Source organism: Pectinophora gossypiella, chromosome 3 (genome assembly GCF_024362695.1).
Source record: "Pectinophora gossypiella chromosome 3, ilPecGoss1.1, whole genome shotgun sequence".
NCBI lineage: Eukaryota > Metazoa > Arthropoda > Insecta > Lepidoptera > Gelechiidae > Pectinophora > Pectinophora gossypiella.
Window position 1 is genome coordinate 3,714,622 of NC_065406.1, and position 13,785 is coordinate 3,728,406.

General features: G+C 37.1%; 1 protein-coding gene across 1 annotated transcript; it reads left to right on the forward strand.

Annotated features, from left to right (window-relative positions):
• Positions 1 to 7,947: 7,947 nt before the first annotated feature.
• Positions 7,948 to 9,489, forward strand: LOC126380769 (deoxynucleotidyltransferase terminal-interacting protein 2). Its single transcript, XM_050030372.1, has 4 exons — positions 7,948 to 8,132; positions 8,355 to 8,716; positions 8,975 to 9,139; positions 9,219 to 9,489. Exons 1-4 carry the CDS (start codon positions 8,045 to 8,047, stop codon positions 9,468 to 9,470), a joined length of 867 nt encoding a protein of 288 aa, XP_049886329.1. The 5' UTR covers positions 7,948 to 8,044; the 3' UTR covers positions 9,471 to 9,489.
• Positions 9,490 to 13,785: the final 4,296 nt, after the last annotated feature.

The window sequence follows — 13,785 nt, forward strand, 5'->3', positions numbered from 1 at the left end:
AACGTCGTACTCATTGTTACTTAATTCGTAAATAAAATTCGAAAATAAGTCGAAAAGTAAAATGAGGTTCATTTTTGATCATCTTAGAGTGGCTTCTGTTTCTGGATTAGCTTTTTATAATTTATCTTTGACCCTGATAAATACCCTATTATATTACTCTTATGACTTTGTAGATAAGTATGTATTTATTTTCGCGCTACTCTGTAATATGATAGTTTTCAACTAGTCAAATACTTTACTAAACATCAAAACACGAAAATATTGTGGAATTTGAATGAAAAAGCAAACTGTGATGTCATAGAACCCACTTATTATTACTTTTTTTCTTGATTGGCGATTACTCCACCGACAAGAGCGCAGCTCTTAAATAATGAGAGAGAACCAACTGAATATAACATAACTTTCATAATTAGTTTGACCACATCAACAAGTTTTTATGACGTCATAAAGAGTCCCAGCCCTGTGGACCTCCGTGCTATGTAACTGGGTCAATGCTGCGGCCTTGTCAATACGGCCAAGGGTGAGAGGTGATCCACTCGTACAACCTTCGACCAGGAGCGAGGGGCTTTTGAGATTTCAAAGGAGGAATTTCCAACGCGGATTTGTTATTATTATTACGAATACAGTGAGCGCCAGAATGGCTGGTCATTCCGCGCATTTAAACTTTTAATTGACAATAAATCTCTGAAGGAGCGCATAAATCCTCTCAAAACATTTTGAAACCAGTAAATGTTTGCAATGTTTCTCGTACAATTTGATATTTGACTTGGTAAAGACAGATCTTAAACTGACGTAAAACATTTTATTTTTTCTATTTAATTTATTTATGAATTTTAATAAGAAAAATGTAATAAGTAATAAGTGCGAAATTTTGTCACTTTTTTCTATGACGTCACAAGTTGCTATTTCATACAAATAGTAACTGATTACACTAGTTGGAAACTTATACATTGTTATAAGTTTACGCGGTTATTATCATAATTACACATAATAACGGGTTCTTACCGCGTTTAAAATTGGGATATGAGACTCCCGATATTTCGACACTGTTGCAAGTGCCATGATCACGGGATGACTGATGATATTGGAGTGGAGTAGGTAGATCCATAATTTCATCTAGATTTTTGATCTCATATCCCTACATTGTTTTAAGTTTACGCGGTTATTATCATAATTAAAACACATAATAACGGGTTCTTACCGCGTTTAAATGGGGATATGAGACTCCCGATATTTCGACACTGTTGCAAGTGCCATGATCACGGGATGACTCATCGGGATGACTCATCGGGATGGTCATCCCGTGATCATGGCACTTGCAACAGTGTCGAAATATCGGGAGTCTCATATCCCCATTTAAACGCGGTAAGAACCCGTTATTATGTGTTTTACTCATATCCCTATTTTAAACGCGGTAAGAACCCGTTATTATGTGTTTTAGTTGGAAACTTGCCTATTAGGCGAGGGTAATCAAACAAACATCCTACTCGTATTCGTAGACATTGACCCAGATAGATCTGTTGTTTTGCTCCCCGCGGCTGCATTCCATATTGCCGCAGCGATGATTCATAGAGGGGAAAGGGATGTTTCAGGCCATATTTTTTTTTGTTTTGGTTTTCCCTGAAGGGCAAGGCAAAGGGAACTATGCCCCTACAGCCATGTCTTACGTATTTTTATTCTGAGTTGATATCAAGAAGAAAATAAGAAATTATGTCGGATATGGTAGTTTATCGTTTAACGATAATTATCTAATAGCAGTTTTGTAATAAGATAATTTTTAAATTTTTTATTTTCACAAAATAAGAATGCGATTTTTTATCGGTGTATTACAAGACCCGAAACACGGGCGGGGATGATTGAGCCTCATTTGACGTCACATATCACAAAATACATAATATAGTCAAAAACTATCTGTTAAGTAGGTTTCAAGTTATACAGTTTAAATAACAGTTCCTTTGTTTTGTTGAAATGTGACGTCACTGGGCGAAATGTCACGTGACCGTGTCATGTTTCGTGCGAAATCTAAAATAGGTAATTGTAGAAAAATGTTTTTTTTTTCTGTTATATGTATAGAGCTTTTTCGAGAAAATAATTTTAAGACGTATAAAATAATTAATTGTATTTTTTAAAACATTTATCCGAAAACTGTCAAGTAACCAATTTCCTGACGGAAAATTCATAGAAATTTTAGTGTTGTTTTTGTTTCATTATTTTCGGTTCCATATTCCTGCGACGGAAATTCCCATTTGCTTACAAGTCAGAATCATCCCTCAAATTTTTCGTTACGGTTTCACTAACACCCTGTATAATGGGGGATACACTGGTATCCTATCACCACGGATACCGTTTAATATAATCCATGTAGAGTATAGTATACTACTGTTAACGTACTGTTAACGTTTTATCTATCGCATTTTATTGCCTAGAGTCATCCAGACTGTTTCCGGGAATATACCCAGTTTGGCAGTAAACAGGCATAAAACTAATGTAAAAAGATCTTTATTACTTAATCTAAACTGATAAGACAGAGTACAAGAAAGAACAATTTGAATAAAAATATAATAAACCCAAGCCCGCGGATAAAAGCTATGTATATTTGAAATGTACAAATTATTATTAAGCCCTTTCATGATACCTACCATTGGAAAAAAATCTTTTTTCGTCCTCAGTCAACGTCCTCTAGACGGCGCCGCGCCATGTTGAATTTAGCGTGACTTCACATTAATCGTCGTCATCCACATTTTTTCTTTGGTACTGTTTCTAGCTTTTTTAAAGAAAAAAACACTTGATTATGTAAGTAACAGATTTTTCGCACTACATCAATCATGTTTTTGTGTTAAATATTAGTTTTCAATTAGTTTAAAATACTGTTTGTTTACGGAGGCGAAGTGACGCGCCGGTGCACATAAACCGTAATGACATTAGTTGACAGGTGCGTTCAGGAAGCGGGAAACAAATTATTTTTTTTAGCTTTGGATATGAGCTTTGAAAATTATGACGATGCTGGAGCGTAAGACGTAGACTACACTGTTAAAACCTCTCGAACAAGAAGCGAGTATAACTACCGAACAACATAGGGCAACACGGACCTCCGCGGCCGGACAATGAAGATGCTTCTAGTGACACCTCATTTGTTAAATTCTGTCAGGTGGTTTAGAAGTTAGGTTGGAACAGACGTGCATACACACATACATACATACTTAGCGGTCAAACACAAAACCCTAATTTTCGCTTCGCCGAAAGACCCACTAGGGACGATTAATCCTTTCAAATATTCTTCCTCTCAGACGACGCCCAGAGCCGAGGTTCGCGCCCAGCTGGGCACCTTCAGGCCTGTTGTCTTAAACGTTGTACCGGGTGAGAAACCTTCAGCGCTCCCCATTTGTCCGGCCAAGTGGTTAATGCCACCTGCGGCAATCTACAATAAGCAACGTCAAAAAAAAAGCTTCGCCGAAGTCGGGTAAAAACAAAAGCAGCCAGTCCTCCTACTCCTTCCTATTAATAAATAGCGGTGTGGTGGTGGAGGTGTGATGGAGTGGTGTGGTGGAGTGGTGTGGTGGAGTGGTGTGGTGGAGTGGTGTGGTGGAGTGGTGTGGTGTGGTGGAGTGGTGTGGTGTGGTGGAGTGGTGGAGTGGTGTGGTGGAGTGGTGTGGTGTCCTTACTATTAAAGAGTTTTAGCAACGGTAACATTGCTGGGAACAGCATACCACTGCCCCAGACAGTTTGATTGATTCAGGCTCAGGCCATAAACTGAATCAATCAAATTCCATAAAATCAACATAGTCCCATCGGAATTGATAAGGTTATGTCTCGGCAATATACGATTTGCAAATATTACGCGTATTTTATTGCTGGCAAGATTTATTTTTATATTTTTTTATACGATTTATTTGTATTTACGGGTTATTTATTAGGTTGATTGATTGGTTTATTTGAGGAATAAAATATTTCGATTTTATTTTTCTTGGTGCTACCTATTTTGAATTAAGACTTGTCACTATTCCCAACTAGCAAAGTAATCCTTTAAAAAGATGATTATAATAAGTATATTTTTACTTTTCTTCTATCGTGTGGGTTGTGAAGTGGATTACCAACCTCATCAACCCTGGTGTCAGGGTTATTATTGAGCCACAAAGGCCCCTGACATGACACATGTAACGACTACGTGATTACATCAGTAAGTAGTAACCGTAGTACTTTTGTACAATCAGGTTGTTGAGCCTGTAATGTCCTAACCAATCTAGGGTGATTTTTCTTATATGTCCCCACCGGGAATCGAACCCGGAGCCTCCAGATCGTATAGTATGTCTTTACTAGTAACGTTCCATTTTCAAACGGCAAGTTGAGTACCTGGGACATGTTATATCTGAGAAGGGAGTGGAAACGGATTCGGCGAAGATTACTGCGGTCAAGGACTGGTCGGTTCCTACCGACAAAACTCAGGTTCGAGCGTTCTTGGGGCTCTGCTGTAAACATTTTTACTCATAATAGTCTTAGAGAAGTTCTATCTACAACTAGGTAACGGCAGTATTTCACCCTTATGTTGTGGATATAAGTATCACCAATCCGCACTGAACCGTTCGCCTCTTCTTTTGATGCGAACAGCGAAGGAATGGAGTTGCCTACCGTGGATATACCACCAATCCGCGCTAGGTAAATGTCTCGCCTCTACCTTTTGTAATGCGAACAGCGAAGGATTGGAGCTGCCTGCCGTCGTATGTTTTTCCAACTCGTTAGGGAGGCTTCAAGCCTAGATTGAATAGGCATATGCTAGGTAGTTTTTTTTTTTCTTGTTGTGTTTATATTGTTACTGTGGCGTCCTCTAATAATAAATACTTTCTTTCTTTTTAAGCGTGATTTACCCTAGACCAAATCGTCACTTACCCGTATCGCCGTCTATAAGTGTTTAATGGTAGAGCAAACTGTCACAAAAAGACAGGGAAAAAGTTACTCGTATCAAGACTAATTTAATTATTTACTCGTGCCGCATTTCTTACTCCGCCCACATTAATCCGTCATTATCTTAACCGAATTAAGAGCTCGTATCATATTCCATAATTAACACTCTACGCAACGCGCCCTATATCATAAAGTTCATTTCAGAACAAATGGAACACGGGGGTAATTGTTTGGTAATTGTCAGCACGTTCTAATTTATGGAAGCACACTGACATAATAGAGCCATCATGGCCAAACATCAACAAGGTGCACAGTGTAAATTAAGAACAGTACGGCAACTCTGCATACGTAAACTCACTTCGTAGAATCTCAAGTTTTCAACTAACAGTCAACAGCTTGTCAAATTCCATGTTCTAAGATGTATAATAATACTTATGATTTGGCCAGCAACAGGCGATCACCCCAAAGCTCATAATAATAATACACAGACATACATAAACTCACACCTAATTCCCACCGGCAGTAGAGACTATGGAATTCCATTTGCTTCGATCCTGACACACATCTCTTGCTTCCTCCACATTCATCAATCGTTTCATACACGCGCGCCCAGGTTCATATATCTTACGCCTTCTACGTGGTGGTCTATAGCTTGCTGAACGAGATTCAAATAGAAAACCTGAGCACAGAGCTCTTTAGCGCAGGCGTTTAAAGAGCCGGACCGGAAAAAGGGTTGGACGAAGAAGGAAAAGTTATTTTTTTAATGATCTAAAATGAATTGTTTCGAAGATTTTTAACTCAGAATGTGGCTACGGGGTCGTACGCCTGGCACCCAGGGGAATATTATTGATTATTCCTTTAGTTCTGCTACGTTTTCCATAAAATAAAAATATAAATAAAAATAAATAAAAATAATAAGAATATATAAATAAATATTTTTTTTATAATTTATTTATTAACTCAAGTAACAAGACTCTTTGGATTAGTATTCTTACTCTATGTTAGTAAACTGTATAAAACAGAGTTATAAATATTATATTAATATGCTTAACAAAGTTTGTAAATCAATAATTTTATTACATTTTATTTTTAATACCACGATAAATATCCCGTACTACAGTACCCACGCTTCGGCTGAGCTTCCTATTAGACCAACGTCACGGTGAGCCGTACCGCATCATAAGGACATTCACATAAAGCTGGTATACTGCATAACATAATTCATATTGCGGCAGAACACCAAACAACACAGTTTGATTGCATTTTAGCTACGCCCGGGGTTAAAATGTAGTCTGTGAAGCTTAATTTGAGAGGTTCTGAAAGGTTCGATGAAAAATAGGAAAAACTGGGTAAGTACCAACCTAAGTGTAGGTAACAAAATTACGTATAAGTACTTAATACAGTCTTGGTTTTGATCGAGAAAGAGAACAAATTGCAAAACGCAATTAGGGATCGTAAAATTTAAAATTACCTAAATAAAATATACATAGCGCTGTTCAGATTTAACATAAAAATCACCTATTTTCTCATTGCATCTCATCTCTTATGGTAGGTATTTAAATATTCAAAAATATAATGTAATGGCCGAGGCATATATGTATATAAATAATAATTGCTGCTTGATATAATAAGAATAATAATTACGTCGTTACCTAGGCATATTGCTTCTCTTTATTTTGATCAGAATAATTCTTATTGAGTGGAAGATGTGTTGTGCCTGGGTGTAATAACAAGGGTCATCATTTATAGCCAAAAACAAAAGATGCATAATGTCTGTTAGGCCGGGTTCCCACTGACGCGGAGATGGGCGGAGAAGAGCGGAGATGTGCGGATTTGACCAATCACAGCATTCGAGAGAGCGAAAATCGAAGACGCTCTAACACTCTCTCCCTCACGGTGATTGGTCGATTCCTCCACATCTCCGCTCATCTCCGCACAGCTCCGGGTCACCCTTATGCATGAAATTAGAAGGTTAATAAACAAAGGCAACACTGAACAGCGCCATCTATACTAGTTTACGGGAATGTAGTCTGAAAAGTCCCTCATTGAAGTTGACTGTAAAAGGTACCGAACCCAAAATGAGAGTTTTGTTCTAAATTAATACCTTCGGATTTCGGAACATTACCTGCGGGCACAGAAACCTAAAAATAATTATAACCCAACCTTGACTTTTCAACTTGGTTATTTTTTATGATAAAGGTATGTGCACCGAAAAATCGGTCAAATCTATTTCAGAACTTTTTAGGACGAAGTCACAGACTTGTTAAGGAGATGACAACGATCCCTGTAGAGTACTTTTAGTACTCGGCAACCGTTAAGGGCCCTCCAAGCTCCCGCACGACAATAACGATCCTTGAGAACCCTCTACCGGGACCATAGACTGTCCCTTAACCTTGAACAAATGGATAATACCTATAAATTCACCGATAAGACCGCGTTTATGATTTTTAAGTAGGTACAAGGAGTTGAAATTGCGTATGGTGTAAAACTAGTAATATTTCAAATAGGAATATTTTGACAATATTTTGTTTCCAAAAATTTTTTTTACTCTTTTGTTTTCGTGCCAATGTCACGGCACACGAGACGCGACAAATAAGGCGGGCCAATAGACATAGAACAAAATAATGAAAAAAAAAATAGTAAAAAAAATGTAAAACCCGACTACATGACAACTAAAATTGTCACTGAAAAGCACGAAACCAGAAAATAAAATGTTTTGTCTGAATTTCTTATCTGCTCACTACGAGTAAGTATTCAATTTATTGATTATTTTTATAGTAGAGAAGTTATATAAAATCGGCTAGTTAAAATATACTCATTTAAGAGCAACGTCAGCTACGGTGGAACGCTAACGTACAACATATATAGACTGTTAAAAAACTATTTTAAACAAACCTATAAATAATATATTGAAGCGAATGTTTAGTTAATAAACTTCTTCTTTTTCGAAGTCGGTTATAAATTGGTTATAAATATGTATGTAAGAAACAGCAACACTTTACAATTTATAAACAGTTGCAACACTGATTGCAATATGTCATTGTCACATTGACAGTTTTAAGTCAAATGTTTGTTGAGAAAAACGTGTTTATTTTCCACATTTGTTAAATATTCTCTGTTTTTATTATTAAGTTAAGACTCCAAAATGGATTTTATTGTGGATACAATCGGTGACGATGATCTTCAGGAGAAAACAGAGCTTCTAGGCAAGGATGAGAAGCCGTACTTTATAGGTTAGTTTTTAGTTGGTAAAACACATTTCTTTACATAAATAACTGTTTTAACCTATTGTGTATGCAACGTAAAACTCTTTTATAATTATCTTTATTTAATTTGTATTAATAATAGATACGTGGGTCAATTTTCTATGGAATAAACTATAATTCTTAAATAATATATCTTTAATTTCAATACTAGTTCTTACTTGTGTAAATAGTTTGTTACTGATATTTCAGAAAAAGAAGACCGCACGCAAGCAATTTTGAACCTCTTCGAGAAGAAAAAGCAAGAGTTAGACGCGAAAGAAACAGCTGAAGAGGAAGTACAAAACAAACTTAAGAATCTTAAAATAGATAGTCTATTTGATGACTTCTTTAGGGAAATGCATTGGACTCACAATGTCTTGGTGAAAAAAGAAAAACGGAGACTGTTTCACTTTGATCAGCTGGATATTGAAACTGGTAAACTGAAGTCTAAACTTGGTGCTGTTGATGTGGAGAAAGAAATGAAGAAATCTGTTCTACAGCCAGGCATTGAGAAAGAGCTTCGTCTGCCCAAGTATGATGTTAGTGAGAGGAAGCTTAAGGCACTGCGCAAGGTAAACTTTTTACATTAATCATTTATAGAAATCAGAAAGGTTATTATTATTAGGTACATTCCTATTTTAGTTATAAGAGTTTTGCCCTGAAGCAGGTAGTAAAAATTTAATTCAATAGGCATCAAGTATGACAGGTAGAATCATTTACATACAAAGTTGAGTGTTGAAACTCTAAAATACTGTGCCTTAAAACACTTAGAATAACCTTAACAAAAGCACATACATAAAATGTTAGTCATATTTTTCTTAAAATTCCAGAAAGAACGTGAGAAGACCAAGGGCCCTGGTTGGTTCAACATGCCTGCCCCCGAGGTCACCGAAGAACTGAAGAACGATCTGCAAGTCCTGAAGATGAGGTCTGCCTTGGACCCCAAGCACTTCTACAAGAAGAATGACATGGAAGTTCTCCCTAAATACTTCCAGGTAATTTTTTTAATTTATTTTACTGTATCTATTCTCTGCACTTCTCTAGACTACAAAATATTATCAATTATTTATTCAGGTGGGACGCATTATGGATTCTCCATTAGACCATGTAAACGACCGGTTAACAAGGAAACAACGCAAACGAACCATGGTAGACGAGCTACTTGCTGATGCTCAGTTCCAGAAATACAATAAGAAGAAATACAAAGAAATAATAGATGAGAAGAGAAAGTCGGAATACAGAACGTTTATGAAAGATAAGCGGCAGAAGAATAAGGCAGAACTTAAGAAGAACAAGTTAAAAAGTAAAAAGAAAGTTGCCAGTTAATAAATTTGTTTTGGTGTAATTTTGTCTTTTAGTGTGTAATACTCACAACTTATATTTCCAGCCAAGTAGTTATGCCATTTGCGGCAAATCTACAATAAGTCACGTAAAAAAACTACCTATAATAATAATAAAGCACTTTATTGCAAGACATTTACAGGAACAACTTGTGCTAAGGTGAGCAAAGGCCACTTTGTTTATTTTTTTTTATTTATTGCTAAGAGCAATGTCTTGCAGACAGCATTCAGTAAAGACTTACATACATATGTACAATTGATTTTCTATTTGGGCTATTATTTTATTTTGGGTCCCATAACCTGTCTCTCACGTTCAAACACGATTTTTATTAAAGCAAACAATTATTTTTTATATAATTACACTATTGGTACATTTCTGATGTTATACTCGTGCTTTTATGTTCCACGTTTTTTATCAAAATTATTTGAATTTAACCAAAAACACGGTAACTAAGTTGTACTTTTGAGTAACGCAGTTGTTTCCCTACAAAATTCCACTGTCCCTCTCATATATTTACTCCATATAAACATACATTACTTAAAAACTCTTCAAGACGCTATTAAAATGTAATATTTGCGGTAATAACACGTAATTTAATCTTTACTTTAACAATAATAAATATTATTTTCCTTTATCAGTTTTTAATTATTCCAAAATATTTATTGTGTCCCCGCGGCAAACCGAAAAATTACGAACACTATGTTACCATACGAAACTGAGTCTTAAAATTAGAATTTTGTATGCATTTGCGCCAAAAGTCGTATAACATATAATCAAATATTATTGGGGCGCGGGGGGAGTGCGTGGCTTTGAAATTCGCCGAGTCAGTCGCGAGGACGCCGGCAGGATAGGTGCGTGTATTAATTGGGAGACCGCTGAGTGACCGCTGTGATAGGTGAGTTTTTTGAATATTGAATAATCTTTTACGTTATATCTTAAAAAAAAGGAGCAAATATTTATTGTACACGATCTGTTTTATAAAATGAATTACCATATGAGTGCTATTTTAGAATACACGTGGTTTCTACAACTGAGTTACCGATGCACTGCGTTACTGCGAAATGTAACGCAGTTGTAGCAATCGTAACGCAGTGGAAATACTCAAAGTTTTTGCTCAATATTTACAAATTTAATGGTTTTAATAATTTAATTTATAATTATTTCGTTACAGAGTGTCGAGTTTATCGTCCACAAGTCCCTAGTCAACAACGTGTTGACCATCGGTAGTGTTTCGAGCAGGGTAGCGTGCCTGATACTCAGAATATCATCTCGATATTCGCTGACTGTCATCCAGGCATACGCTCCGACCTCGGGACACCACGATGACGAAGTGGAGACTATGTATGAGGAGATTTCTAAAGCCATGCATAGCCATAAAAGCCACTACACGATTGTGATAGGGGACTTTAATGCACAGTTGGGGAAGCGTTGCGGTAACGAGCTGAGAGTGGGGCAATTTGGATTTGGGGTCCGGAACACCAGAGGCCGGATGCTGGCGGACTTTATGGAGAAGGATAACCTCTATATGATGAACTCCTTCTTCAGAAAGCCCGCACCCGCAAATGGACCTGGATAAGTCCCAGTGGAAATTATAAAAACGAGATCGATTTTATCATGTCGACAAAAAAGCACATATTCAATGATGTCTCTGTGATCAATGCCGTTAGGACGGGAAGTGATCACCGCATGGTAAGAGGCACATTGAATATCAATATCAAGCTAGAAAGATCGCGAGTGATAAAATCCACGCTCCGACCGGCGCCAGCCCAGATCCAAAAACCCGAGCGCTTTCAGCTCGAGCTTCAAAACCGCTTCGAGTACCTTGATAACTGCGCAGAAGTGGACGATATAAACGACCTGATGGTGGATGCTGTCCGTACGGTAGGTTCTAAACACTTTAGAACCCGCCGTACCAAAACGCAGAAACTCTCGCACACACACTCGAACTCATGGATAAGAGACACGAAATGAGGCTGCAGGACTCAGCGGATGTCTTACATTATAGACAACTTAATAGACAGATCTCGAAGTCTTTCACGAGCGACCTTCGCCAATTTAATACTACACGTATTAAAGTGGCTATAGAGCGGAACAAGGGCTCCAAGGTGTTCGCAAAAGATCTGTCTATTGGGCAAAGTCAACTAACGAGACTGAAAACTGAGGACGGCAGAGTCATTTCGTCGACTCCCGAAATCCTGAGGGAGATTGAGATTGGAGTACCTGACGCACCTTCGATTTGCCGATGATATAGTCCTAATGGCTGAGACCCTGGAAGACCAGAACACCATGCTCGAGCATCTCAGTAACGCATCCCAACGAGTGGGTCTTAGCACGAACATTTGTGTCCAACGACCATGTCGCACCCACTCCAGTTCAGGTTGGGAACGTTACACTCGAAGTTGTAGACCAGTACATTTACCTAAGTCCAACTTCGAGAAAGAGATCTCTCGTCGGATCCAACGCGGATGGGCAGCGTTCGGGAAGCTGCGAATATCTTCTCGTTCAAAATACCTCAGTGTCTCAAGAGGAAAGTCTTTGACCAGTGCGTGTTGCCAGTGATGACCTACGGCAGTGAGAATTGGCCGCTTACTATGGATCCCGTGAGGAGGCTCGGTGTCGCTCAGCGGGCAATGGAGAGAGCTATGCTCGGTATTTCCCTGCTCGATCAAATCAGAAATGAGGAGATCCGCAGGAGAACTAAAGTCACCGACATAGCTCCGCGAATTGCAAAGCTGAAGTGGCAGTGGGCAGGACACATAGCGAGGAGAACCGATGGCCGCTGGGGCGGAAAGGTTCTAGAATGGCGACCACGTGTCGGACGACGCTCAGTATAGGCCCGCTACAAAGTAGACCAACGATTTGGTGAAGGTCGCGGGAAGCCGCTGGATGCGGGCAGCGCAGGACCGATCGTCGTGGAGATCCTTGGGGGAGGCCTATGCCCAGCAGTGGGCGTCGTAAGGCTGATGACGATGATGACATACATACATACATAAACCCATGCCTATTTCCCACCGGGGTAAGCAGAGACTATAGAATTCCATTTGCTGAAAACGTATTGAATGAATTTGATGTCCCATTAAATATATTTGAAAAATAAGACTGAAGAAAGACTCAGACAGAAACTAATGTATGTTTAATACTGTTTTTTAGAGAAGTTTTGATTTTATTTTATTCTAAGAGAGTTTTGTTTAATTTGTCATAGTTTCAATTTAATTGTATTCTGTTTTTAATTGTTTTCAGTAAGTTAAACACCATAGATGCGGAAAGTTTACCATTATGTTACTTACTAAACTACTGCGTTACTTTTTTGTCCCCCATTTTTATGGAGACATTTTCAGAATTATAGCTAAAACTACCTAAGTATGTTTTAAAATTTTTGACTTTTTTTGATTATTTTTAATATATAAATGGCCTCCATAAATAAAATGCTTGAACTGCTATTGTTTTCTATTTTATTAAAAAAGTTTATCTCATAAAATCAAAATTAGGTAACGAAGTGGTAAACCTAACCATAAAAAGATGTATTAGACTGAAATGTTTCGTGATTTAATAATATAAGTTCAAAAATCTTTTATCTTAATTTAAAAAAAAAGGTTTGAATTTAATGTGAACGTTCTCAATAATAAAACTACATAATGTAACAAAGTAACACAGTTGTTGTTTTTCTGCACCCTCCCTAGTATAAATATAAAAATAAGTGAAAAATAATTGGTAAACATCGCTGCAAAGTCCTGTAAAATGTGATTTAAATATTATTATTGTTATAATAGTAAGAAATATTAACAAACAATAGCATAAATAAAAAAAATTTTTTTTGGCGAATAAGTTAACCATGGGACCCAGAATAAAATAATAGCCCATTTAACTTATTTATGAACTTTAATCAAGAAAAAAGTAATAATAAGTGCGACATTTTATCACGTTTTTCTATGATGTCACAGTTTGCATTTACATTCAAATTCCATATTTTCGTGTGTTGATGTTTAGTGACTGATTTGACTAGTTGGAAACTAGCCTATTGCAGAGTAGCGCGCAAATAAATAGTGTTACATACTTATCTACAAAGCCATAATAAGTATTTTACTGGGTCAAAGATACATTATAAAATGCTGATCTAGAAATAGAAGCCAATCTAAGATCAATAATCAATCTCATTTTACTTTTCGACTTATTTTCGTATTTTATTCATACATTAAGTTTTTTTTTTTTTTTTTTTTTTCATTATATCCTTAATCTAGTAACATTGAGTACGACGTTTGACCGCTTTTATTGATGACGTCACAGGACAGTATTTCCATAC